At 48.0% G+C, this 26,345-nt stretch overlaps 1 protein-coding gene across 1 annotated transcript in view; it reads right to left on the bottom strand.

Annotated features, from left to right (window-relative positions):
• Nucleotides 1-14,811, bottom strand: part of LOC128723620 (transcription factor hamlet-like) — a 94,577-nt gene extending 79,766 nt beyond the window's left edge. Inside the window, exon 1 of the mRNA XM_053817377.1 lies at nucleotides 14,775-14,811. Coding sequence (XP_053673352.1) covers nucleotides 14,775-14,811 — 37 coding nt within the window. The remainder of the gene's footprint in view (nucleotides 1-14,774) is intronic.
• Between the last annotated feature and the right edge of the window lie 11,534 nt (nucleotides 14,812-26,345).

The raw sequence follows: 26,345 nt of genomic DNA, 5'->3' as shown, positions 1-26,345 counted from the left end.
CGTCTCGTTTCCTGCCCTTTCGTTTCGTGCCAAACGCCAATTGCACCTGGTGGATCGAAACGGTACATCTTCAGCCAAAAGGGGCGCAATGCGGTCTGTGTATTTTATTTTCTTTTTTTTTTTGCTATCTCTTCCTGTAAACGCCACCAGTGGAAGGCATTCCACCCCAACGGAACACGCAGCCAGGGGTTTGTTGAACGGCAGTGTTCATAAATTATCAACAGGACGATGGGACGCCAGCGTTGCGGGAAGTGGACAATGAAACGTGTTGCTTCCTTCCGGATATTATCTTAAGCGAACCTTCCTTGCACCGGTTTTGGCGTTTGGGTTTTACCCTTCCACTAACAAAAAAAAAGCGAGAAAACAATACGTTCCGTTGCCATATGGTCACTGTCTGGGAGTGGGCTGGATCAACGAAGATGGAAAGAAAGCGAAAAGAAGCATGAAAAAAATGATAAAAGCAGCACTTACTCAAACACGAAATTAAGATATCACGCGGGCATTCTGAATAGCTAAGCGAAGCAATCCCTTGACGGCTGGTTTGTTTTTAAAACAAAAAATATTCACGACAGAGACTTCAAATCAGAGTCTCTTCTGTCAATCATTGGCCGTATGCAAAACCGTCCGCCGAAAAGTAGAGCTATAACGGGGGGGAGTTTCATAAACTTACCAAACGCTGTCTGATATCCGCAGGCATGATTTCTAGGGCACGGAAAAAAAACTATCTATCAGCAAGCAAGCCCCAGAAAAAACCTCGTCCGTCATTGCAGTCGTGGCACTTGACACTTCATTCTATGGCCTTTGATTGCGTTCTTCTGCATCTGGTCGAATCACGATCCAGACGTAGTAGGCCAAAATGTTGTATCTGCCTCTAGCGCTATCTTCTGGCTTCTTCCAAGCAGATCATGCTGCTTTTTGGGGTGCACGAAAAACAGGGCAACCAGAGCTCTTACACCAGCAGACCCTTATCATGTGTTGAGTAACGTGTTAGTCACGTTGACCACTTGGCTTGCTACGATCAGTTTCATTCTTTTAGAAGCATAATTGTGTGAGCCATGTGGTGATAGATAGGCTGACGCTATACTTGGTTGAAAAGATTTATATCATTCCCTGTAGGCTAGGAGTTAATTATAGCTAAAATAGACATAAATAATTCCAAGCCTATTTCATGACTTCAATCAACTGCATGTCTAAGCGAGTCTCGTTTTCGTTTCTCCTTCTCAGCCCTTAGCAATTGCCACCCAAATGAAGTTGTTTTTTATTAAACGTGACAGTATCGCACAACTTTCCCCCGGCCAGTTGGAAACAAATTATCATTCACTCGCAAATGAAATGACACAACTGCCCGCCCCACCAAAATCGAGGCAGTTTTTGGGACGTGCGTACGTTTAATACGCTACGCGAATTACGCAGCCGGCCACTTACGCCCGAACGGTGTCGACATCGCACGGGTTGTGCAATTTCCTAGATAGTTAATACACCAACGCCCGGAAGTCAGCTGACAACGGTGCCAGCCCCCCGGTACGAATCCGTTTTGCTGCGTTTGTGGGACGCGCCCCCGGAAATCGGTTCTCGCTTGCGGACGCTAGGAAACGAACCGACGTCACGGATTCAGTGCGTACGGTGAGTCCGGCACCTCGTCGGTGCGAAGGGTTTCTGTCCAATTTCGCACAACTTCCGCGACACACCCTGAAGAAGCAACTTCTGACAGTGCGCACGCACGCACCCACGCTGCACGCATGCAATCTGCACCAGTTTGGATGCCAACTCACTCGATTCGGCATGCCGAAGATACCGAGATATGGAGGCGATGCTTTTCGGTCCTGTCAACCCCACCACCGCACACACACACGCACACGCTACACCTGCACACAGATTCTGGTGTGGTTCGCACGCGCGAAAAACCCATTTGCGCCGGAAGGTGTGTACGCAAAATCCGAACAACCCCGCAACGGATCTCTGCAGTTCAGGTGCAGTAGCGCAGGAAATTGGGCTGTCATCTCGCACAATCGGGCACCGACCGGAAGCATTACAAATACCGGTCGACCGGGTGGGTACCGGGAATAATCGATGCTCGCCCTAAACCAGCGCAGTGTGCAACCGTACCTGTCCGTTTTTCCGACTGACACCACGGGAGCCTCGCGAAAAACCCGCCAGAGGATAGTGCAGGGTTTTTTGAATCCGGTGCGCCGATTTCCGGGGCCCACGTAAACGCGCGGATTGGATTCGATTGCGGTGCGTGCGTGCCGCGTGGGTGTGGGTGTGTAACAATATGTTAATCTCGTTACATTTATTCCCTGCTCGCGGGTTTGCAGGACCATGAGGACCTGCGCCATTATTTGGCACGATGGTTCATAATGGAATTTGGAACGCTAGCAAGAGGCAATAACCACCGGCCACGCGACACACGCGGGTATAATTTATCGAATGGAATCAGAGGCAGCTTTAAAGCCGCAAATCATTTTAAGCCGCGCGGTAAACGTAGGAATGTCCTTTATGGCACGTTATGGTGTCCTTTCCACGAAACCAACCGCCATTCGGTATTGAGCTGGTGTCGCCACCGTCGCGGTACGATCGTCGGGAAGATGAAAATTTATCGGTGCGCATAAATTTAAATTTGCAAAATGAAACGAATCGTGTGTGTGTATCGTGGTGGTTTGCTTTCCCCAAACCGAACAAACGGTGACTGTCACGATTGTCATGGACAGTAGCTGGAATGAATCGCATGGATAAGCTCAATTTCGCGACCGTGGAACAAAAAAACCCAAAAAATACCATAGCGTTGATGTTCAAATTGCTCTCCTACCGATAGTACCCTGCAAAAATTCGGTCGAGCGGCCATGAACTCGCGGAAATATAAAAAAAAGGATAAATTACCATCAACAGTCGCGTTTGACGTAAACCAACAATAAAGCTGTCCTTACGCGCGACATAATTCCGAACGCGTACTGTGTATCGGCACCCTCTCGGCCGGGCAGAACGAAAAGGACCCTCCTTTCATTACTGATAATCGGAACAAACAACAGGCAAAAAAAACACACCGGAAGGATGACACACGACCTCGTGTAATAGCCCAGTGGCCCGGTGACAGGCGCAATTTCAATTACTGCCAACCCACCCGCACGGAGGAAAGTCTTCCCCTAATTGAGGTAAGCGTGCCCTGCAAGATGGTCGGGAAATTGAAAGGAAAGACAAAACAACCGAAACCGTTACAAAAGACACCAATTATGCCACCCGAAACCCTCCCGCACATTGGCACCAATTGTCACCGGAAGTGAAGTATCATCAACTGCACCTCGCTCCGGGGTCCTTGCGCTGGTAGCACATCGCGATAGCGATAGATAGCTATCGCGCCTTGCTTTGGTGGTGAGAGTAAAGGTGCGAGGAAATTAGTGGGAATTTACTTCACCATTGGAAGCGCTCGTGTCCTTAAATTGCGTTGAGGGTGCACGCTTTGGACGTCGTTATTTACCATCCTTACCATGCAACGATTGAGTAAATGATTTGGCTAGGGGAGGGAAAATACTGTTTGATGGGGTAAACAATTATAATCTAACACTATTCCGACAAGTACGCTAATTTATTTTAATTTTGCATCGCGATGGTGAAGATACCATTATGAATACTTTGAAGATTTGGTTTTTGAAGACATTGAATAATTTTCCATATCATACTGCAATACTTTTGACGAAAATTTGCTTTATAATATTATCAATTTTATATGTTTAAACCATCTCTTATCCAACCCAACTCACACCCACACACTGGATCTTGAGAACATCGAAAAACTTCATTCTTGATCTTGAACTTATGCGTGTTTGGAAACCAAGAATGCCATGAAATTACAGAAATGTCATTTGCCAGAGTGCCACTAAGAATATCACCATCAAATAAGAACTGATTGCTTACCTTCACGGGATGAATTTCAAAGATTTCTTTACCGATAAAAAAACTACAACAAAACCCATATATATGATTCGCTCCAGCGTGAGAAGCTCTCCAAAGACTCCGTTACCTGCGTTTCATTCGGAACAATTAGTAGCGCAAACTCGCAGTCCCCATCATCGCCTGCTAGGATCAAAAAGGAATCGATTCTGCCTCGGCAAAGAACACCCATCAGAAGCTAGCATTGGCCGTCCTGCCAGGCGTCAAATCACACGGTGAAACTCCGTGCTGCCGGATGAATTATGCCTTCTAATAACAATAACCGTCAGAATAAAACGCGCCCCGTCTTGAAGCGACAAAAAAGGGAACGCCTTCTCGGGGTGCGCGGGTTCGAAAATCAAAGCAGACGCCTTACAACGGGATCTTCGGGTGTAGAGATGAAAAATGGGAGCCCCCACTTAGCTTTTCCGGCACGCGGTAGCAAAGATCATTTCACCCAACAACCCGAGTCCCCAGGAGTCGTGGGAGGGTGAGAGCGCGAAAATCGCACATAAAATTTATGAATAATAATAAACAAATTAATTTGCTCGCAAATGTCTCCTTGCCCGGGTCTTTGTGTTGCTGTTTGCTGCTCGAGAACTTTCCTACCGGCACGCAAAATAAACCCAAACGATGGAAATCCCACACGCTTTCCCCCAGCGCGCTGAGAACTTCCCGCGCGGCACGATTCCAGTCACGTCCGAAGCCAACGACGGCATCCGCAACCAAATAGACAAACGGTCCCCGGATTTTCCGTCAACCATCCCGGTTCGATGCGGAATCGTTCGTTCGCACGCGTGCGGCATCATTCTTAGCGCTCACTAATTAGTCGCCGAAGGAAACCTCATCGGTACCGCTGGCAGCCCAGCTCGCTGTTGTCGGCCCCGGGCATGTAGCAGCTGCTGTAAACTGCTTCCACGAACCCGGTAAAACGGACCCAAGAAGTCATCCTCCTCAGCTACCGGAGGCTTCACATTAATTCGCGCGTCAGCACCGTGTGATGGAGCGAGAAAACGAGCTTCTCTATCGCCCGCGGAAAAGCGAACGTTCACCAACGCTCGTCCCGTAGTAGGCGACAGAAAACGTTTCCTTCCTTCGCTTGTCATATCTTTATGGGGTAACCGGGCCGGAGAAGGAAACGATTTCTTGCAAGAACCCATTCCGCTTTAAGGGTGGGTGCCGTTTTCCACGGTGTGGGTAGGGTGAAGTGCAACAGCGAGCGGGAGAAATTATGTGTGTGAAAATCTTTTGATAATTAAAATTGATAATTATTGCCCACCCCCGTCGAGGTGGGACGGATTTTTTTTCGACTTCTTCCAGCAGACGCAGGAAGACGACGAAATTAATTGTACCAGCGCAGTCACACACACAGTCCTCATTCCACTTTCGTGTTTGGACGAAAGTTTTTCCAGCCGGCACTGCGGAACGAATTGTAAAATTTTCCATCCGCACACACACACGCGCGCGCGCTCTTCGACAGCTGTTTCTTCTTCGTTTCGTCAATAACTTCTGCCTTTCACAAACGAGCGCTTTTGCTTCGCTTCTTCCTCGTCGGCTGCGCAATTACAAAAAATAAAAATTAAAACTCCCTAAAACAAAGCGAACCATTCTGGCGATATCATCCCAGGCGAAGGGAAAACTCTCGTTACGGACGGGGCCGAAATAAATCCGGCAAAATATCTCTTCCCATTTTCTTTCCGTTTTCATCGCGACGATGCGCACTTGCGCCCGACGTTTCGCTTGGGATCAATATTTCATCGGGAGTTTTTGGCCATTTTCCTCGATTTCTTTCGATCGTTCGTTTCTTTTTTTTTTCCTCTCCGATTCCTGCACACCGTTCGATGCCGAAGAGCACTCGCCTGCTATGTCGGGTGAAACTTTGCCGGCTATTTTGGAGATGTGCGAAAAAAAAACTCGCACACACAAAAATCTACTATCGGAAAGTTTGGGCCATATTTTTTCCGGAAGTACGTTCAAACAATTACCAGCCCTCGTTCGGTGCAACGATGGGCATTTGGTCGAGCGGGCTTTGTTTTTTGTTTCTTGCGTTTCCTTTTTTCCTTTGTTCATCGGTGGCAGGATGAAATTTATTTATGAATTTAATTAAAAGATTAGCGCCAAAGAGGCGTGCACTTTACGGAACCAAACTTTTGCCCGTTGCATTCACAACGTTCCCGCGCGTTGATTGTGCTGCATTTCCCGTTCGCGTATCAAGACGGACCCACTCGGTTGCGGCCCTTCTTCGGGCGATTAGCGGATGCATTGAACCATCAAAGGGTAGCCATTCGGTCGACCATTCCACGCCAACAGCAGCCATAATAAGCATTATTCAGCTGCTTGTCTTGAATGGGAATTCCCCACACACGGTCTCGCGATCGCTTCTTGTACGAGGAATTCTCACGTGAATGGCTTTTGCGGCGTATGTTGACTTTGGCCTGCTACCGTGGAATATCCAAATGTGATGGGAATTTGAAGGAAAGTAAAACGAACAACAACAAAAAAATGCCCAAGACGCTCAAGTGTGCTATCCTCTGCAACGAACGTCCCCTGGTGCCCGAAAAAATTGCCCAGCACACAGTTTTCAACAGCCACACACCACTTGAGCAAATAAAAGTCCGGTCTTTGGATGAAAAAAGGGGTACGGAAAATAAGGCCTTCCAGTTGCCGCTTGTAGTGGCACTTCTTGGGCAATCAAATCAATCGAACAAGGAATCACGGAATGCCTCCCGAAACTAGCCACTGATAAAGGGAGCGCGCTGCTGCCAAACGGCTGCCATTTTATATTTGTTTCTTGAAAGATTTGCATGCGTTCCTTGCATTCGGTATGGTTTGAGATGTTTCCAGACCATCACAATGCCACTGCTTTGCCGTTGATCGTTGAATATGCGCCGTTGCGATGCGGTAAACAAAATTCCTTTACAAGCGACACGCTCTCGAACAACTACACATGTGCGAGAACGAACAAATAATGCAATAGTTTGAGCGGAATAATTGGTGATTTACATTCAGCTGAAGATGGGGAACAAGAAACTTGCAATATTGTATTTTGCAAACCAGCATCCGAGTCTGTTTCGCCAGCATAACATTATTCGCCGAAAAGGACAAAGTGTTATACAAATCACAATTGCTTGTATTTCTTCAATAATCATTTTGATTCATTTGACGAAACAATAATTGTTTCATTTGAAACAAAAGAATGTTAACGTTCACAGGTAGTTTATTTATTTAAAGGGCATCACAAATCCTTTAACCCTTTTTGGTATAATTATTTTTTCGTTGAAAACATCTCTTTAGCTTTTTTATCAAACATAATCAACTCGGAATATTGAGATTATTTTTCATAGCCTCTTTTTTTGCTTCTGAAAAAAAAACTGCATGTAATTATCGTCCAGATGATGCGAAATTATAAATAAATTTCATAAATTTCACAATCAAACGGGTTCCGAGTCTTGAGGGCTTTTTTTCTCAATCTACCGTCCTCTTCCATGCGCCGGTGGAAAATCGCTCTCTTTGTCCGCACTTTGCTTACCCTTTTTCACTCACTTGAGGACATTCTCGACATCGTGCTTCCTACTGTTTTATGCACCGCCTCGATGGCAAGTGGAGCTGATGAACGCCATTTTCACGCAATCTCAAATGACTCCCCTGAGCACGCACACACACACACGCCATACGCCTTTCCCAACCGCTCGGCAAAAGTGCATTAAACCTCCGACAACGCTTAAACCATTTATTTTAATGATTATGATTTTTTTCGAATTTTAATGAACAAACAGCACTACCATAAGCCCCGGGCGTCGGGAGGACTTTCGAAAAACTAATCTAATGCACAACCTCGCAGGCAATGCAGCAGAAGACGCCATCATGCTCTTAATGATAATGTGAATGCTGATAATAATAACGACGACGACGACGCCGGCGACGATGATGATGATGATTTTAATGATGATAATGATGCGACGGTTGAGTGAACGAGGACGAGGTGATCGAGAATTGAATACTTAAGCGTGACACGCCACGATGGTTGGGCACGACACGTTGCGCTTCCTTTGGATGGCCCTATCCTTGGGGCTCCAGGAGTCAACCAAGGAACGGAAAGCGTGACGATGATAATAAGAGTAACGGAAGTGGAAGCGAGAGTCAGAAACGACGGAAGGAGAGAGAGAGAGAGAGAGAGAGAGCGACCGGCTTCCGTTATGGTGCAATACTTTCCAACCACGCAGATAAGATGGTGGGTCCTGGGTGCTTAGGACCTCGAAGGAACCGAAACCCCTTTTTCCGGGCACTGCAAATGACCCGCGAGGTAATGACGGGCTCACGAAGGATGACCAAGCTTCGAGCAAGGATAAGGCAAGGAGCACTTTTTCTTCTATTTGCTGTTTCAACCACGAACGACAACGCACGAAAACCTTCGCTTCCAGCCCGGTCCGTGCATGGACATTGTTCAACATGATTGTAGAAACGGGGCCATACCGGCCGGACCGGAGAGCCAGCAGGCGCAAGTATCATATCGTGTTCGTTTCGCCTTTGATGACCGAAACGACTCGCTTGCGGCTTGCATGCGGCTATGAAATATATGCAAAACGAAGGAAAAAGCCCAATAGAACCCAAGCTCAAAGCTCACCAGGAAGTGTGTGTCGTGTCTTGTCGTGCGCAAACAGCAACGCCCATCGGAACCCGTCCGAACCGCCGTCGTTGTGGCCACAGCATGTCCATCGATTTTTCCGGCCTGTCCTGCCATAATGCACCATAACCGTGCAGTTGGTGCATTTCGTGGCTCCTTGGGGTTTTCCCGCCCCGTAAGCGTATGGGAAAATATGATTTCCATAAGTAATTTTCCACGGCGAATCACCGGCAGCAGCAGTGGAACGTGGCTGCGTGTCTCCCTGGGGTGGATTTTCCACGAACAAGATGCATTCGTTCGTGCATGCATGATAATGATGATGACATGCAAGCGGCCATTTTTCTTTCTTTCGCTCGCACCACAAAACTCCCTCCCGTGGCTCATTAGCCCCCCCGGGGGGGGGTTTGTGACCCGCATGATGGAGGGGAAAATCTTCCAATACCGAGGCTCTTTGTTTTACAAACGGGGAAAATGGCCATTTTCACGATCGTGGTCCGTGGTAATGGAATTCAGCGAGTTTTATTGCACTTTAATTAAATGGTTATGACAGTGAGCTTAGTGTCATTTGATTTACGAACACGCGCTTATTGAATGTAGGCCACCATTCATCACCAGCCAGCTGGTGGAAAATCCCTGCACAGAAAGCATCATTTAACAAAAAGCTGGAAAAGTGCATCACTCAGCGGCATATTTCCTCGAAGTCAGTGAAAACCCCCATCGTAGTTAAACGACACAGTTTGGTGGGAAAACCCGTACCAAAATAAATAAAAAGAAACGACCAAAAACTACCCGAAGAGAAGCGAGTTAACCTAAACCATTGTGCAGCGTTCTTGGGATGGAAATCGCTCGGGTGTAACTAAATATTCCATCGGCGTCATACGTACGCTCTGTGGCCTCATGCTCCGAAGAAGGGTGGCCAAACTTTACATGCCCCAAACTGGACGCTGTGCATTTTTCCGCCAAGCCAGCATGAAAGGAAAACGGTGCGCGGAAAGACGAAATGAGCGCTGCAATATAGCGACAAATGGCAAAAGAGCAAGATAAAGAATTCAAGCTCCGAGTGAAAATGCTCTCTCTCTCTCTCTCTCTCTCTCTCGCTCACCTTCACTTCCGGTGCAATGACCATCACTCTAACGCTGCACAATTCCACGAAACAGTAACCAAATGGTGAAATTTTTGCCCCCGACCGTGGGGAAAATCTTCGACGGGTAATTTCAAAGGAACATTTAAATATGGCCACAACCATCCCAGAAGCAATAAACGCCTGGCCGGTTCTGGTTCTGCAACGAAAGATTTTCCCTTTTGCCTTCGCTCTGGGCATCCGGACTTTCCGCCGCGACGATGGGAGAAAGTTTACTTTCGGTTGTGAAATTAAAATATCCTTTCTTTATCGTTATGCTTTATTGTCCTCATAAAGAGAGAGAGAGAGAGCCAGAGAGAGAAAAAGAAAGAGAGAGAGACACATTTGCAGTAGCTAACCGATTATTGCAGCAGTTGCTGGTGAAAGGTTTATATGCACTACTTTCGATGATTATTCTGCCCATTCACGGACCTTTCAGAGAAGAAGCATTATTCTTGACATTTTTTTTCAGCAGTATTAAATTAAAAGTACGTGGATATTGCGAATAAGCTCTAAATATTAAGAGCAACATACAAATTTAATAATTCGCATTATACTATGAAGAAAAGAACAGCAAATATATAGCACGATTCTCTCAACAAAAACTAGTAATTGAGCTCTAAAATTAGCCAACAATTATGGCGGAATTGGTCAAGACAGTACCGAAATCACATCTGGCTTCAGCAAACAGTCTCCCGAAATCACATCGCAGAATCGCCTTGTCCAATGCACAAACCAGGAGAGCTAAAATTAAAACACCACCCAGAAGCCGATCGCGGCGAACTCTCAAATGTACTTAGCGAAAGGAACATCCCATCCAACGGCTAGCCGTGAGGGTTTCTTTTTTTCTGCTCGTGTTGCGTTCAAACCCCAGCTAAACAAACTCCACACGCCAGAGACAAGCGCGTGTTTTGGCAGCATGCAGCCAAGGTGCTACGCTTGCACAAACGAACCAATCGAAAGGGGGGGCCAAAACAAACATCGACCCAAAAATAATCACCCCCCAGTCGGACCGCGGCGCACCGACTGACCAAAACTCGTGACGCAGTATCGTGCGCGAATCCGTGCGCATATCCTCCGCATGACGTGGGGAAGAATTTATTGCCAATATTCCCGCGAACGATCGTTGGCTCACGAGCGTATGCGCGTGAGTTTTTTTTTTTTGTTTTTAGGCACCAGCAACTGTCACCCCGTGACAGGTTGATCCCGTGTCCCAACGCAGGACACGCACAGGACCTCCTGCGTGAGTGAAAAGCCGCCCTCTGATTTTCACATCCAATCAGCCCGGTAATGGTTGGGAGGGAGATGCGAGGGGGCCCAAGAGGGCATTAGAAATTCAAACCAAAACACCCACCCACGCACACCAACGCACACCACATAAACTCGCTACATTTCAATATCGTGTAATCAAAGCCATAAATAAAGTTTTTATCTGCTCCCGGCCATCTCCCTTATTCCCAATTAATGCTCGCGCCCCTGACAAGGGGGGAGTGGCGCGATCCCCACGCTTCCACCCCTCACCGTCCCCCTGTGCTATTCCATCCCCGAAGTGCTTTGATCCTTCTCCACTTGCGCAGGCTTGCGTGCTGCCGAAGAAATCCGTGCGCCATCGCAAAACCCTCCCCCAGGCGTTGCTCAAGATTGATGGGTTGGGTGCGGGAACCTTCGTCGGGTGGGAGGGGGGGGGGGGTGGGGGGAAGGACCCTTGATAGCGGCCATAACACAGGCCAGGCAGTAAAAGGACACTCGAGTCATGTCCAAAAAATGAAGCGAGAGAGAGAAACCCAACCGTGGTGATGTTCGTGTATTCGTTAGCCTGTCGTGTGTCCGGTCGGGGACGTTTCCAACCCAGGAGGGGGGAGAGGTGTTCTGATTTCGTGTTCCACCCCCTACACGTTGAGTCGACAGGACACCCCCTTTAGAAGCCCTCAGAGGGGTCAGATCAGAAGCCATCACCATAAAAACCCACCAATATTTACACCCGGCATCATCGTCATGCACTTGGCTACCGGTGGCCGAAGGTAGTGGTAAAGCTGGGGCGAGAAAAGGCATAAAAATAAGGCTCATGTCCTGCCGCCAGGCACACCCACCCACCACAGTCTGTCGCCACGCTTCACAGCGCGATCGTTTTATGTAATCATAAATTTTATGACACCAAAGAGCCGTCCGCTCCGATGGACGCACATTCGGGCGGTACTTCCCGTTTATGATGTCTGTTGTTGTCCCGACCCCTTTTGGGGGGAGGGGGGGAAGCAATCCCACGGCAACCGGACAGTCGGACCCACGGAAACCGGACCCGAACCCTGAGCGAATGATAAATTAAAAGAAAATTGGCTCCTATTGGTCCGCCCGGGCTGGGGCTGTTTACCATAAAAAAGTGCTTACTTTTCGGAAGGGCGCCCACCCGAAACAAACCCACGCCAGTATCTCATGAGGTCCTAACCAAGGGGTGGAGGAGAGGGGGAGTGGGTGCCCATCAAAAGGTGACGTCCTTTTTCCTTCCGTGTTTCGTGCCCTTCACATTATCTCCCAGCCCGAAGGTGCACGTGATGGTGAATCGTCCCCCGCGGCTAACGAGAAGTCCTTTACGAAGAGAGACCCCAAGCGCCCCAAAAAAAAAAAAACCAAAAACCATTGCGGGTTTTCTAACGCTGCTGCTGGTAGCAAACTGCACGTCGTTATACGGCACTGTGCCACCGATTTATTAATGGTGGTCCGCTGTCTTTTGCCTCGCGACAAGCTGCGGGCGTGATACGATAAGAAAGCGGGGAGAAAAACTCCCGTCGCCTTTTCTAGGGTTGCCATTCGTCGCCCGGGACGTGTCCGGATACCAACCGACGTCAGTAACTTCCCTCGGCACACGGGAAAAGGACGCAGGGTCACACCGGGGACGGATGTGACCGACCACGATTGGAATGGGCTTGAATGGGCTCATAAAAATTCCCGCTACTGTCCGCGCGCGTGTGGTTGACCTCGCTGAGCTATGGCTGAGGTCTCCCTGAGGGCCGACAACGGCAATAAAGGGTCTAGCGGTGAATCGAATTCAGGACATCGCGCACAGACACCGCGCAACCATATTAACGATGGCGCCTTCTTGCTTTATGCGAAGACGTCGTGCGCCTCCATCCGAAAGGGCGTCCGGGGCTACGACGCAAAACGGTGTCGATAACGATGCAGGGTAATAATTACCGCTTCGACCGGTGGACAGTTTGGGGCGTTTTGAAGAAGTCGCGCATATACATATAAACGCGTGCCGCCCCCCCTTTTTGGGCAGACAACCCCTAACAACCTCATCTCCATACGCCGGGAAAAAGCCACGCAGTAGGCCTTGGCTCGTAAAACGATATAACTACGTAGAAAAATTTATCGTATCCATTAAAGCGGAGCGCTAGCAGCAAAACGTGGGTTGATTGTCCGAGCGAAGAAGGAAAGGATCCTTATCCAACGTGTGCATACAACGTGCCGGCGGGTGGACACACGCTACGCTGGCGCTAGGGTGCGAGGAAAAAAATATGACAGACCCCAGCCATAACTCGATGACGATCCACACACGGATCCGGGTGGACTCTTGCGCCCACCGGAAGTGGACCTTACCCGCCCGAACCGGGCCTTACCGGTGTCCCTGATGCTTCCGGAGGGCACACACACACACATACACACAAAAAGGCCAACCACCGGTCACGAAAACTTGACTCTCCCGACAGGTTTATGGTTGGTTTTCTGCCTTTTTTTTTGTTTCGTTTTATCTTCCCACCCAACCGGACGGTGGTGTTAGTGTGCACCACCACCACGGGTGATATGATTGCATGTCATGCCCTTCGGAAGGTTGTCCCTTTCGGACGACCCCCGTTGACGTTTGCCGTTCCACCGTCCCGCGAATATTAACTTATTTCACTTGTCAATTCTTATCGCCGATGTGAGATCGCCTCCGGACTCCTCCGAGCGGCTACGGAGGGTTTCTTTTTCCCCGGCCGGGGTCTGTTCCATTAGCGCGGCGATTGCTTCGTTCGTTCACGTGCGTCTTATCACTCCACGGGGACGTTCCGTCGTGGGATCGCGGGCGGGTTAAACGATTTCGCCCGCCATGCGAATGTCCTGGATTTTTTTTTCTTTTTGTTTCTGTGTCACATCCATTACCATCGTCCAACCATTGGCCAGTTTAGGTCAGTCCGGTTGCCGCAGCGTCGTCGACCGGCGACGTTTAGGTGTCTTCTGAGACGGTAAAACGACGGACCCACCTGCTGGGTCGCCCTGCTGTCTCTCGGCGAGTGAAGCCAGTCAGTGGCTGGGTTTTGGTTAGTGATATGACAGTCGCAAGGGCACCAACGTTGCCCGTAGCGCTGCGGTTGGCCATTTGGCACATGCGGACATGCGGCAGGACACCCTCACATCCACACTCACTCGCCACTCTAATCGACTGTCCGCATCCGGTGTTCGTGTAGCGGCGATGTTCTTTTTCCCCTTAACGACACCGAGTGTCATTTGGGCAGCATAATGATATCGTCGCTGAGGGCGAACGGCCCGAGCGGTTGAGCGGAAGACGTTGGCTTTTCGGGAGATTTGAGATATCGTGGGGTCGTTTTTTTTTTTTGGGGGTAGAACGGGTGAGCGTTTCGAGTGGCGTTGGGGGTGTCGTGTTGCGAAAAAGAAAAGAGCGATGGTGAAGAAAAACACGACACGCTTGACAAAGTCGATAATGATTTCGGTTCAACGAAAACGGTGAAACTCCGCAGAGTGCTGTACTGTACGTTGGGATCATACATTAATCGACTTGTATTACGCATCAAATAAGCATTAAATGAGTACACGTGAAACTGTAAACAGCGGTTAGCAAAACTGCCAATGCACTTGCATTTATCCCGCATCCGGTTTGCATCCGTAACGAATGCAACTGTGCGGTGTTATCGCTGGTGGATGTGAACGTCCAATGGAAAGCCGTACGATCGAGCTGAGTGCGATAAGAAGTATCGAAAAGGTATTTTTTGTCTGAAACACATTGCAAGAAACAAACAAACAAACACCTCGAGAAGCGCAACAAACTCGTTGTGTGATAAAACTGTTGTGCATTGAAAGGTAGTGTAAAATGAACAGAAACTCTTCACTTACCTTGAGCAAATCGTCGAGCGACCGACTTCGACCGCATCCTGACACGCTTGTCTCTCTCTCTCCCTTTCTTTCTCTCTGCTATTCAACCTTCAAATATCTCAACCAATTTTTTGGGTTATTGATCAAAGACCAGCTTCAGATGCGCTCAGTTTGCATGCCTTAAACACACCACCATCGTCACGTTTTCGTCCGTTTTTTTTATTCAATTTTACTCCCAAACACGGCACGATCGCGCATGATCACTCACGGGTGGCAAATGTCAGCTGATGTTGAACCGAGCTCGAACTCCAGCGCTAGCCTGATCAATGAATACAGCCATCAAATGGAGCCGCAAACGAATCACACTTTATTCCTGTCCATTCCGAAGTCCACCGGCACTGGGAAATTCACAAACACTACGGCCTGGCTCACGGGTTCACGCAACCCACCCAACTCGTGCTTGCGAAAACAGTTCACGGACGATTTGTGCCCACCCCGTTTGGAGCCACAACTCTCCCGGGGACTTCGTCTGAAGCGGGTTTCGTTCGGTTCTCGCTCACTACCCAGTGTCTCAGCCAGCGCTCCAGGTGTTAAGCGACCGCTCAAGACAACGGCGATTGTCTCCCAGCAGGTCACCCCGTTCGGGGCGGTGAAACAACAAAACAAAGGGGCCACCCCAAAAGCCACCCACAACTGTCAGCAAGTAGCAGCACCACCGCAAAAGGACGTCACACCGACGACACACACTCTCGAAAACTCGCGCGGCACCCGCGCTACTGCTGGCGGCAAGTATTGGCGACGACTGACTGATCGCCAACGCCGGCTCAACCCGAGTCCGTGGAGCGCGGGTTTTTCTGCTAGTTTCTTTTTTTTGCGTTGCGTTGCGTTCTTTCTCTTCTTCTTTTTTTCGTTCGTGTGTATGCTGTTGTTGTACTCGCTGCTCCTTGCCAGGTCCGCGCACCCTACCAGGTGGTCGAGGGAGCGCGCGCGAACCGAACGGAATGGCGCGAGCGTGCCGATAGTGTATAGGGGGGGAGGGGGGGGGAGGGGGGGGTGGAAAATCACCCCGACGTGCGGGCATGGAAAAATTGAAAAACAGCAACAGAATAATCTTCCACCGGCGTGGTACCGCGAGCGGGAAAACTCGCGCCCCAACCAGAGCTTGGACGTTGGACACAAGCTCGAGGGGTGCCAGGGCGGCACAAGCGAGGGCCGCACTTCCCTCTGACCGCTGACCTTCCGTACAATAACGGGTATGTCTCAGCCCCGAACCACCCGCCGTTAGTCGCACTTTAGTGGCTTCGGGTAGTTTCGGCGAACCTGGCCCTCGGTGTGTGGAAAACTATTTCCCTCTCTGCTGTCTCGCTCGCTTGGCTGCTTGACGCTTTTTTTATTTTTTGTGTGTGCTTCTCTCCGTCTCTTTTCACTGCTCGGTCCGTCTCGCGGGGAAAAGCCGGTCCGTAATGAAGCGCCGCTGGCCACCGGCGTTGGTCTGTCGAGTTGTCTCGCTTTTGCCGCCGGCTGTAAAAATACATCGGTCGGCAGATAATGACGGCAGGACTCTCATCGTGCTTCCAGGAGGAGATAGAAGAAAAAGAAGTTCAACAGGGTTTCATTTGCCTTGCGGAAAAGTAATGAACGCTGGGTAGCGAAGACTGCATATTTTTCGTTTTTTGGAAGGACAAATTTACTATAATCATCATAATATCGAAAAAAAAACTCATAAACCTGTTATCATACTCATCAAACTACCACGAATAGTAGAATGTGATAAATGATTCTAAACTTAGTTGTAAACTTCTATTACATTAAATCAAACAATGAATAAAATATAAATACTAATAGATCTTACAATCAGCATCTCAAAATGGAGCTGACTTTTGAAAACTATTTTACTTCCACGTACACACCCACAACTTGGCTTTCTCTGAATCTCTCCGACGGTCCCAACCGTTACGGGTGGGCACTCGAAACCGTGCGTCAGTGTGAGCGAACAAACGACCGAGACCCCGCGACCGAGGGAAAATAGTTCTTTTACGATCGCGCGTTGTTGTATTTGCCTGTGTCTGCTTCATCGCGCGCTCCACGTAGCAAAAAGGGGCCTTCCGTACCGTTTGCCAGGCGGGTGTACACACGTGCGCCTTCGCATGAACAAACCCAGCCCGATCCAGACGGAGGCCATGGCCAACGGACGGTTGATACCGCGTACCGCGAGTTTTCAGCAAAACGTCCGCCGAGCTTACTATTTTTGGCCCTGCTCAGCTGAGATCTGTTCGACATATTTGTTTTGCGTTGTTTTTGGGGAGCATTGTTTGGCCAGAAATTGTGCGAACGATCGACCGGGCCGTAAATTACATCAATAACAGTAATAAATTCAAACATATCGCAATGCATGCTTAAGTACAGCAATAAACCGAAGGATTTTCTTTGCTTATTCAGTAGCCAAAAATAGTTCATTTGATTGCATTATACACTTTTTGGAAGAGTTTTTATTAATATTCAATTAGAGTTGATATTTTTTATATAAATTTAAAAACAGTGTCATTTTAAATCGATAAAAAGTTTACTTTATTGACATATTTTGGTTGTTGATGGAGACGCCTGGTTGTTTAACTCAGTGCACTAACAAAAAAAAATAAAACTATGAACAAAAAATGACAAATTATAAAAAATAACCTGAAACTTCAGCAACATAACGAATGTTAATAGTTTCTATTGCTTTTAGAAAAGAAAACTCTATGCTTTCATTCAATTATGCCCCAATTCCACCAAAGCTAGCATGATCTGCATCGGAAAATAGTTGATTTTATCTCATCCATTCCGGCCACGAAGCAGGCCACGCTCACCACCCACACACCCCAACCCCAACCCCACGCTACAGCGATAATGGATGGACATTTCTTTCCGTCGCTCGCATCTGCACGGCTCGCCGAAGGATAACGATGACGTGACGGGACGCCCTTTCGCAATGGCAATGGTATAAATCTGGTCATCGCTTTAACGATCTCGCGAGGCTCCACGAACGGCATCTAGGACGGAATCCTGCAAAAACAAATAATGCTTTCAAAACGACTCCACCCACCAGCAACACCGCTGGTGACTCAATTCTCTCGAATGGGGAAACAAAGGCAAAAAGAAAAAAAGAAAAGAAAGGAAAAGAACCACTTAATTTGATCTCCATTTCCGAAGGAACCACGCGCAGACCACGGTGACCTGGGCGACACGGACGGCGCCCGGTGAGTGAAAGCATCGCCGGGCTCACGGGCTCACGAAACGGTATAGTAAAATAATTTCCCACCAGGGTGTGGGTGTGGATGGAGACGCCCCACTTGGAGGATCCGTTTTCGTTTCGATCGCTCCTGCCAAGCTAGTGAGAGCAAGAGAGAGAAAGATTAAAAAAAAGCGAGAGAGAGAGAGGACGAAAGTCACCCAACCATTTTCCAGGCGCCCATAAAGCGTAATGAAAAGTTGCCCTTAAATACCTGACGACCGTTTGCGAGTCGTGAAAATCAAGATTTCCCGATGCCGAAACAGCGGCGCCACCGGTACGGTTTGCTTGACCGTTGCAAATGAAAATGAGCCCTATCACACCCGGCCCGCTGGCTTCGTGCGTCGCAATTTCACGTTCCTTTTCCTCGAGGCTCAACCCGGGAGGGGTTAGCTATTTGTCACAAATTTAGACTCCCCTTTCGGGAGTGACTCCACCTGCTGTCTCTCACTTTCCACCGGCCGTCACCGGGCAAGAGGGCGCTTCGCGGATACTTTCCTTTTTCTTTCACCGTTCAGTGGCCGCGGTTTTTTGGCAGGACTCGTAGCGGGGGGGGCTGGGTGGGCTGAATTTTCAAACCCACGGCACGGACCCAAGACCAACATAATTTGACATTTATGAGCAACGGAATCGGGAATGGTGACGGAATTTCGTCCACCCTCTACTTCTTTTTTTTGTGTTTTTGCTTCCACCCTTCGAACCGATTTCCAACGTTCCACCGGTGGAATGTAAACAACGTTAAGCCAGCGAGAAAAGCGAGATATAACTCCGGTTTGTTTATGGAGGACACCCAACAGGGCCGAGTAAGAGTGTGAGGTGAATTAACATAAAGCATCATAAACTAAAGCATTGCTCTGGCGGACCGCTAATCGAGCCATGACGAAATAGTTGCACTGTGCGATTTCGGACAAGATGGGATTTGGTGGAGAACATTAACAAACAAAAAATGCGGTGCTACAACACGAGGGCAAAGGAGCGGAGTGAAAGCTCACCACTTTCACCGTGGAAAATGAGCCGTGGCATAATGAGCTCGCCCAGCTCAGGGTGGTTGGTTTCGGACCTGTCAGAGGAAAATTAAACACACCAAATATGCAGCTACCATCCGTCCACGACGGCACTGCTAGTTTATGCATGAGCGAATAACTCAGCTGAATAGTCAATTTTTCCACCGGGGTTATTGATGGGAGTGGAAAAACGACACAACGCGCTTTGAAACAAAAGTAAAATTACACCGCGCACATTCACGGTTAAAGAGGTTTGTGAATGATGGCAATTATATATCACAATTCAATAATCATTGAACACACGAAACAACCGAAATGATGCAAATGAAGTTATATGCTGATGGGGAAGGAAAAGTAAAGCAATCAAAAAGGAAACTTAATTCAAAAGAACTGTTTCATTTTTAAACATTTTCCTTTTATTTCCACGGTAACTTTCATTTAGAGCGTTACTTTGATGAAAGCATCACAAGGAATTTCCACCTACGCAATGAATTTCCATCTACGATAAATCATTCAGTAAGCTTTTCTATCTCCAACGTATCACAGTGTACATTCCCAAGCATCATTCTAAATACTGTTCATTGTGCTGATAATATGTTTTTTTTGCTCGGTAATACACACCTTATTTTCGGTAACTTTCTAACCCAAAAAGAACATAACAACAATCCACCGCCGATAGAAGTGTGCGTGAACGCAGGCTCCGAGAAGGCAAGCAACCGCAGCCTTCTTCGATCGATTCGATTTTCCTCATCGATTTTGAACGGGCAACGCTCGCAACGGTTGGCCTCCGCGGGCGCATTTCGTACGGTTTCTGTTTGTTCACCGATTTCGATTCCGTGTTGTTTATTATTTTCCCACTTTCACCCACGCTGCGGTGGCGTTTTTCACTCCCCCGTTTGTTGTTTTGCATATTGTTTTGCTCAAAATAAACACACACACACACACACCGCAGGAGGCCAGGATGGTGACGTCCGGCTCAACGTTGGCCGATGTCCTTCGCCTTTCGGTAGGAGACGGTTATTAATTTCGACCTTGATCGATAAATGGGACTTTCGATTATTAATAGCCTGGAAAAACCGGTCAGCAAAAGAAAATCGTACGCGGTGTCATTTTTGATTCTTCGAATTACATGTCAGCATAAGTAATTGAGGTAACATTTGAGCTAATTGTCACTTTTAACGTAGACTTTTTAGATATTTTTTCAAAAATTTATAAAAACATTTCCTTTTATGAGAGCGTTTTCCTGTAAAGACTTTTCACCATATATCATTTTTTTATTATTCTCACAAATAATTCTCGTTACAGTATTCTTCATTTTCATTCCATTCTGATTTTACATGATACAAAGAATCTCTAATTTTCCAACACATTTGCCCGAGAAGCTGGAAAACTGCCACATGATATACCGCATCGCCACAAATCTCGACACAAGTCTGCTGACGGCACGCATTCAACCGCATTCGCGAGAACGAGATACAGCATTTTACATAAGCCCACGAGTGGCAGCGTGTGCGGTGTGTGCAACTTCCGAACAAACACACCCGAAAGGGCATCCCGAGGTACATAAAGCGCAGCCACCCTGCGCAGTACATGGTGGTGGTGATAGCACGAGAGGACGATGAAACTCCGGGAGCCCACGCAAAAGATAAGACTAGATTTTCGCTCTTCGCCCCGGTGGCCCGTCAGATGCGCGTTGTCCAATGGGAAGCAATCGCGTCCTATTTATTTTCGTCCAATCTGTCCGCCGTGGCAACCAATACCAATCCCCAAGCGAGCGGCATCCTCGCTAGGGGTTGGAAAAACATTCCCTCGTTTCCTCGAGAACGCGTCGGTGTTGGTGGATTCTGTTCCCCGTTCTCGTGGGAAGCCACAATCAAACGAAGCAAGGTGGACGAAATTCCTCCAATTTTCATGACCCTTTTCCTTTGTGTGACACCCGCGATGGCACACAGGACATTGCAACGGATAGATATTGGTGAGCGAAACTGCATGCAAGGCATTATTGGACGCCATTGGGGGCTGAATGCTAAAATGCATCGCAAATGCATTCCAGCGCCAAAAGAACGTACCAAGATTTTCCACAAAGATCTGTAACAAAGCACATCTTAAATATTCCTCAAACCCAATGCACCAGCTCATCGTTCCATCCGGTAAGTGGTTCTCGGCGAATGAGAAATCTCTCCTTTCTCGAGCGCTCTGCACCTGTTTGTAACGTTCGTGCGATGAACGAGCGCGTAACGCTGTGTAACGCATGGTCACGTTAAAGCATGCGCCGTTGCCTATTTTTAGTCAACGCCCACTTTGTGCGATTGTGGCGTCGCTCGCCTCATGAGAGTCTACTTCGATGGGGGAAACACACCGAGAGTGAGCTAGCGATAGCAAGAGCGAAAGAGAGAGAGAGAGAGAGAGCGATGCCACAGTGTGCTCCACCAGCTCCACCACGCCAATAAATGCTCGCATTTTGCTACGGGAATGGTTTAGTGCCGAGTTTGAAAAATGGCCCCTTCCTTGGATCACGGGGAAAGGTGGCTGCACGATTTCCCGATTTATGGAAAGCATTAAATTGCATCAAATATTGAGTGATTCGCAAATAAAACTGAAAACTTTACCTTGTATATGTGTGTACATACAAAGCAAGACATTCGGGAACATCGGGGAGTCATTCATTTATCCGACAGCTGGGAAATCTAAGCTTGCTCTATGTCGAGTACCTTTAATTTCGATCCCTTTGAGGGCATTTCGTCACACCGGGAAACATTACGCCCGTAATTACTCCACACCGAACCTACACCTGACAATTGAGGCGTTAAAGCCGTCTCGCGAGCCTTAAAGCAACCCTTTTCCTCCCCCAAACCATCCGCGGCCACTCGCTTGGACGGGCTGCGGCTTTCATGAGTGCATAAATCGATAAATTTCAAAAATCAATACTTTTACTCGACGCGCCGCGCCACCGATTTTCGTTTTTCTTGCCGCGGTCTCGGGCAAAGCCACGCCAACCGTTGTGAAGGAAACTATCCGACGGCCTGGGCAGGCAGCGGAATTTATGCTGGCGCTAATGCCGGCCACTACCGGTTTCGAGGCAACAAGTACTTCCGCGTGAAATGGCGAACGAGCCCACCGCAGCGGGAAATTCAGGAGGAAAACAACATGAACGCGCGCGCGCGTGCCCGTGTGTGTGTGTGATGGGGAAGAAAAAGTGAAAACTGAGTAGGTGAAAATTTAAATTCATTCATCGCCTACTCCGTCGGGTCGATATTGGCGTAACCATTGAGTGGGTTTGTTGGGGTGAGAAAAATCACCCTACGGCCCGTTTAGCCAAAGCAATTAGAAGGCATTAAATGGCAAGCTTCCTTCACTCACTTTTTATCCAAACGTTTTTTTTATAAACAGCTCGCAATGCTACAAACGGCAAACGGTCATGAGGCAAGCTGAATAAGGTACAAAATGTCTCCAAGGACAAACTGTCGCAGCTCGTCCGGTCACCGTGGTCAAGCCGCATTAGCTTCAGCCGGAAACGACCTCTCTTTCCACACACACACACCCACACCCACATACCGGTGGTGGGAATCACGGGCATGTCAAAGCCGACGGGCTCTGCCATAAAATATCACATGCTATCGATTGACCGTGGGTCGCATGATGTGCACGGACCAAATTTGCCGCTTTATGCCACTCGTTAAGATAGAGTCCGCCGGGAGTAGTCCTTGGCCGTTGAGCTTTCGCCACGGCTCGCGGAGTGTCCTGGGACAATCGCGAGCGCCGGGTTTGAGCGCACCGCCCAAACCATGTCCGTGTTGCGTGCCACGTCAAATCATTTGGCCCTTGAGGGGTTGATAATTTGCATATCTCATGCGTTTAAGAGGTGGCGATTAAAAAGCGAGCCTCCTGCCCAAGGGTGGGGGAGAGTTGACCGCAACCGAGAAAAGCTCCATTAAGGGTGGAATTTTCACGGTCCAACGTGGCGTCGTGTCACGAACGCAATCGTGGGGGGAAGCCTGCGTGCGTGTTGCTGATAGTGGAAGGATTCGGTCATTCCGCGGGCTGAAAGCCATGAAGGTGAAAGGAAATGTTTAAAAAAAAAAGAGCAAATGAAAAACCCCACCCACGGTGTTGGGGTGTTTTTCTTTTTCACGCCAGCCACCAGTTTCTTCCCCCTTAGTGACGTCAAACCATCGAAGGGTGGATTTATGACGCACGGGGATAGCACAAACCAGTTCCGTTCGGTTTCGCCTTCGATCAACCGATTACGTCACCGATTCCGTCGACCGAGAAATTGTTCCCCAAATGCACCCCAATAGTGGTTCCACAAAGCACGATCGCTCGTTGCACTGTGTCAAGGTCGGTTGGTGAGGAAATGCATTGACGCGATTTCACGGAGGAGGGATTGTTTTCCTTCCCAAAAGCGGCCGAGTGGAAATGCACCGAATCTGGCCACGGCCAAGGCGTGCCCAAGCTGCGATACGATTCATCAGCTGACGCGGAATCGATCGAACCGGCGTTACAGAGCCCTGCATAGTTAAAATCTCGTTCTCGTACTTTAACGCGCGCGTTGCAGAGTGCTCCCGTTTTTTCGACATTCCGCCGGTTGCGTTTGGTGGTAGGAAAAATGGAAGCAAAATATGGCCTCTCCATTCGATGGTGGCAGGCTGACCGGTGGAGAAAATCAACCAGAAAAACGCCCTATCCGCTCATCGACCATTTTCGGGGGGGTGCAGTAAAAAACTTGGGGCGTTTCAATGCACAGAGATCAGCGAAAGAAAGAAAAAAACATCGACAGCAAAAAAAACAAACCCCACGTTTGGCGAGTCCGTCCGTTTGATTTCCTCACCCCATCAGAGAGGGTGGAAAATAGCCAGAAAGGCAACGGGTTCTTTGTCAATCTCCGGGTTTTTCGGGAGCCAAAAGCACGCCCTCAAATGTCAAACATCAGCTAAATCATCGTCAGCTCAAGGTTTCTGCTGCAGTAGAGCATTCCACGGCGAACGGTCGATCGTAAGATGCACCTTCGTAGTAAACGTGAACGCAAGCTGTAATAACAGGCCCGGTCTGCTCGGGCATAAGATCGCTTTCTGCGCATAGTGAAGGCTATAAATAGCAGTGAGATAAAATACGAGCAATAATATTTATTTTTCCACCGAGTGCCAATTTGCTGACGTTAGTGGCTCATTTTTAGGGTGTTCAAGGGCGTACTAATGAAGGTACGAATGACGGTTGTTTTTCACGAATCGCACGTGATCTTGTTATGAATCAACTAGAATATTGGAAATCAGCCACTTAGAGTAAAAACAATCCTTCAAACATCTACACGATCATTTATGAATCAGCATCTGGCCTTAGGTCTTATAGAAATGCTATATTAGCTTTTTTTGATGTTAAAATTTGAGATTTATTTATTTATTATTCAATATTTTGTTTTTGAATAAGAATAAGTTACTATTTACTTTTTGTATCCCTTTTTGTTGGCCTATTTATATTATCAATGTGAAATTTATCGTTAAAAATCAAACTTAACTGTCCAATATGATTAACAATTATTTGGTTTGCTCCAAGCGCGTTTGAATAGAAAAATAATGTATAAAATTATATGAAAAATTTCTTAATAAATTGTAACAATATCATTCATCAGTCATTCATTTATTCATATAGATACAAATAAATTATATTACAATTACACACGATCAGTTGGGCAATAAATAGTGTGCCATTATGATAGAGCCGAATATTCTTTTCCTGCCCATGTATCTCAGAACAAGAAAACTATCCATTCGCTTAATTATTCATAACAATTAACGAACTGCAACACAAACGCACAATCTCACCCATTAAAAGGGGCGCTGCCTCTAAACAGCACCCCACCTTAATCCACCTTCCGAGCTGTTAATTGCTATTTTTCATTAGCTGTAACAATAAATTATAACCATTCGCAGCGCATTTTGCTGATAACGGAAGTCCATTTGCTCGATCGCTTCCCGCGGTAGATAGTTCGCACGAAACCCTTCGAAATCCGCCTTCCTGTTGCTGTGGAGAGGGTGGATTTTGTTTCCTTCTTCCATTCCTTTTCAAACACTCCGCTTCCCCAAACAAACCTCTAATGAAGCTTTTAGCGAGGCTTACCTGTTGGGCGAACATCCGCGCAGGACATTCTGGTGATGCGATTCAAGCAGCCAAGCTCGAATCTTATCCAACCGATCGGAAAGTCCATCCCTGTCTGAGTGGAACGCAAAGAAAGAGACGCTTCACGGGGGTGCGAGCGATGGATAAAATTAAATCAAGGTCCTCTCGGAGTCATCGTGCATCGGGAAATTGGGAAAACTCACGTGGAAAAACGCAGGGAAAAGGCTCACCTGGACATGGGCTGCCCGAGGAATGGATTAGATACGATTCGAAAGCAAGCTTAAGTGACTTTCAGCGTAAATCATCCTCATTATGTTTGGACAGAGCTGGTGGTGGTGGCACGTCTGAGCACTACAACCAGGCTGGCTCTTAGCATTTTATTGAAGGTCCTTAAAAAAAGAGCTGCTAAGCCGTATAGGGGGTGAAAGAAAAAAAGCGCGTGAAAGGCAGGTTTTTATTACCTTCCCGTTTGTTCCGAGCGGTCGTTCGGAAAGGCATTGAATTTGGCAATCGCGAAAACCCGCTCCTAAATTACGATTCGCGCGCTAAAGCAGCTAAATAATCGCAAACCCTGCTGGAGGAAATGTAACCCATTTCCACGCCACCGACTCGTGGCAACATGGTCCCGCGAAAAAGTGCTACCCCGATTGCGGTTAGTTATGCATAACGCAATCGCGAGAACCAAAAAACCAACCAACCGCCCGAAAGATAAGCATGAAATATTTCGCTATCGAATTGCGTGGCGATGAATATGGAAGCCTATTAAAATGGAAATCAAAACAGAGAGTAAGACGGGCCAAACTATGGCCGATGGCGCGTTGGCGCGGCCACGGGATGGGTTTGAGGGAAGTCCAGCCGTTTTTTTTTTCCTCCTTCCTTTTCCGCTGGGAGGAGTTTTACCCTTTTTTTTACTCTCCGCAAAACGGCCCTTCGGTTCCCGGGTCGCTCGAGAAACTGTGCCATATTTCGTGCGCCATAAACCTGCTGACCGGTGCGGCCATGTTCCAACCGAGAGGGTGGAAAATGTGTGTGGGGGGGGGGGGGGGGATCGCAAAATTGGAATAAATTAACCTTTACGCCAATCGGTCAGGCACGTCTAGGGGGCCTGACCTGACCGGCCGGGTTTGGTTTTGTTTTTTTTTTGCTTCGGTTCGATAACGGAATCGGTTCGAAGACGAAGCTCACGCTTGAACCGCGAAATCACCG

The sequence above is a fragment of the Anopheles nili genome, chromosome 3 (genome assembly GCF_943737925.1).
Source record: "Anopheles nili chromosome 3, idAnoNiliSN_F5_01, whole genome shotgun sequence".
Classification (NCBI taxonomy): Eukaryota; Metazoa; Arthropoda; class Insecta; order Diptera; family Culicidae; genus Anopheles; species Anopheles nili.
This window is presented reverse-complemented; position numbering and strand designations above follow the sequence as displayed.